General features: G+C 49.9%; 1 protein-coding gene across 1 annotated transcript in view; it reads left to right on the forward strand.

Annotated features, from left to right (window-relative positions):
* GTF2H3 (general transcription factor IIH subunit 3) overlaps positions 1-1,019 on the forward strand; it is a 16,417-nt gene extending 15,398 nt beyond the window's left edge. The window contains 3 exon segments of the mRNA XM_045296725.1: positions 154-320; positions 424-460; positions 538-1,019. Of these exon segments, the coding sequence (XP_045152660.1) occupies positions 154-320; positions 424-460; positions 538-607 (274 nt within the window). The 3' untranslated portion in view covers positions 608-1,019.
* Positions 1,020-1,789: the final 770 nt, after the last annotated feature.

The raw sequence follows: 1,789 nt of genomic DNA on the forward strand, positions 1-1,789 counted from the left end.
GTGTCCCTGGGTGGGCTGCAACGATCAACCTTGTGATTAGTAGTTGAGCTCTTAACCAGTTGCACTGCCCAGAGACGCTGACCCACGAGTTACACAGTGGATGTAAGCCTGGGAAAGCCTGCGGGGCAGCTTGGCTCTGTTTTCAGACTCCAGGGAAGTAAACCTGCCTTGCCCCTTCCCACAGTGGGTTTTCCTTCCGGATCAAGACCAGCGCTCTCAGTTGATCCTCCCACCCCCGATTCATGTGGACTACCGGGCAGCCTGCTTCTGCCACCGCACCCTCATTGAGATCGGCTATGTGTGCTCCGTGTGCCTGTCCAGTGAGCTCGGGGCCGCTCTGTGGGGGGTGGGGGTGGGCAGGGCCCTGATGGGCCAGCAGCCTGGGTTTCAATCACTGCCCCCTCTCCCCCTCTGACTCCACAGTCTTCTGCAACTTCAGCCCCATCTGCACCACGTGCGAGTGAGTCTCTGCCGCTGCTGGGGGGCTGGGTCACAGGGAACGACAAGACCGTTGACAAAACCTTCCCCTCCTTTCAGGACGGCCTTCAAGATCTCTCTGCCGCCCGTGCTGAAGGCCAAAAAGAAGAAGCTCAAGGTGTCGGCCTGAGGAGAAAGCCATCTCCCTACCTCTCTGCACCCAGGGGTTGGAATTTTGGGGCGGGCCCTTTGTTGGGAAGGATCTGGAAAATTACGCTCCTCCCCCTGCACCCCCCCCCCTCGGGTCTTTGTGAACTCTCTTCTGGCTGGTGTTTGTTCTGGAAGGGGAGCAAGAACAAATGTGTAAGTCGTTGGTGAAAGGAATGATCGTTCATCAGAGTTGGCGGTTAGGATGGATTGCAGGCTGGGAGCAGATAGGCCAAGTCCAGAGCCTTGCTGTGATATGTACACTGTGTGACATTTGAACCCTGTTTGTGGGGGAATGGACACACGGTCTCTTATGGACTCATGTCATTCATGGAAGTGACACTTCAACAGTTAACCTCAGCAGCTGTCATGTCAGTAAAAGCCTTCCTGTCTCACTGGAGGTGTGATTCTTCTCAGTTTGCAGACATTAGCAGGTAGTGTGGCTTTGGCCTGCCACCAGTGCCTGCTTGGACAGTTATCCTGAGAAGATGCTTGGCTTGTTCATGAGCAAGGATAGCATCAGGTCTTGAATGGGAAGAGGGCCGAGGGCCGAAGTCCATTAGAAACTGGACAAAAACACAGACTCACTGACATTGAATTGTTCCTGACTCATAGTAACCCAGCACACAGTTTCCAAGACTGTGAGTCTACTGGAGCAGACACCTCATCTTTTTCCTGCTGAATGGCTGCAAGTTTCAAACCACCAGCCTTCCACTTAACAGCCTGTTGCCTAACCCTCATCACCATCAAGTAGTGCGGTATTTACACATCAAAACCTGCAGAGCTGAACAGGCATTTTTTTGCCCGTGTTTTGTATTCTGAGATTATAAAGCTTTACAGGAGTAGAAAGTCTAATCTGTCTCCCTTGGAGTGATTGATGGCTTTGGCCCGTGTTTTATAATCAAAGAAATTATCACAGAGAGCCCTAAGAAAAATTCCTTCTGGCAGCCAATTTTTAAGACTATCCTTGGGTTTCAAGAGTAACTTTTAAATTTTTTTCTTTAAAAAAAATTTTTTTTCTTCTTTTTAAATAGTTTTATTAGGGGCTCATACAACTCTTATCACAATCCATACATACATCAAGTGTGTAAAGCACATTTGTACATTCATTGCCCTCATCATTCTCAAAACATTTGCTCTCCACCTAAGCCCCTGGCATCTGCTC

This window comes from Echinops telfairi, unplaced genomic scaffold (assembly GCF_000313985.2).
Source record: "Echinops telfairi isolate 266 unplaced genomic scaffold, ASM31398v2 ScPeMD7_7412;HRSCAF=8450, whole genome shotgun sequence".
In the NCBI taxonomy this organism is placed as follows: domain Eukaryota; kingdom Metazoa; phylum Chordata; class Mammalia; order Afrosoricida; family Tenrecidae; genus Echinops; species Echinops telfairi.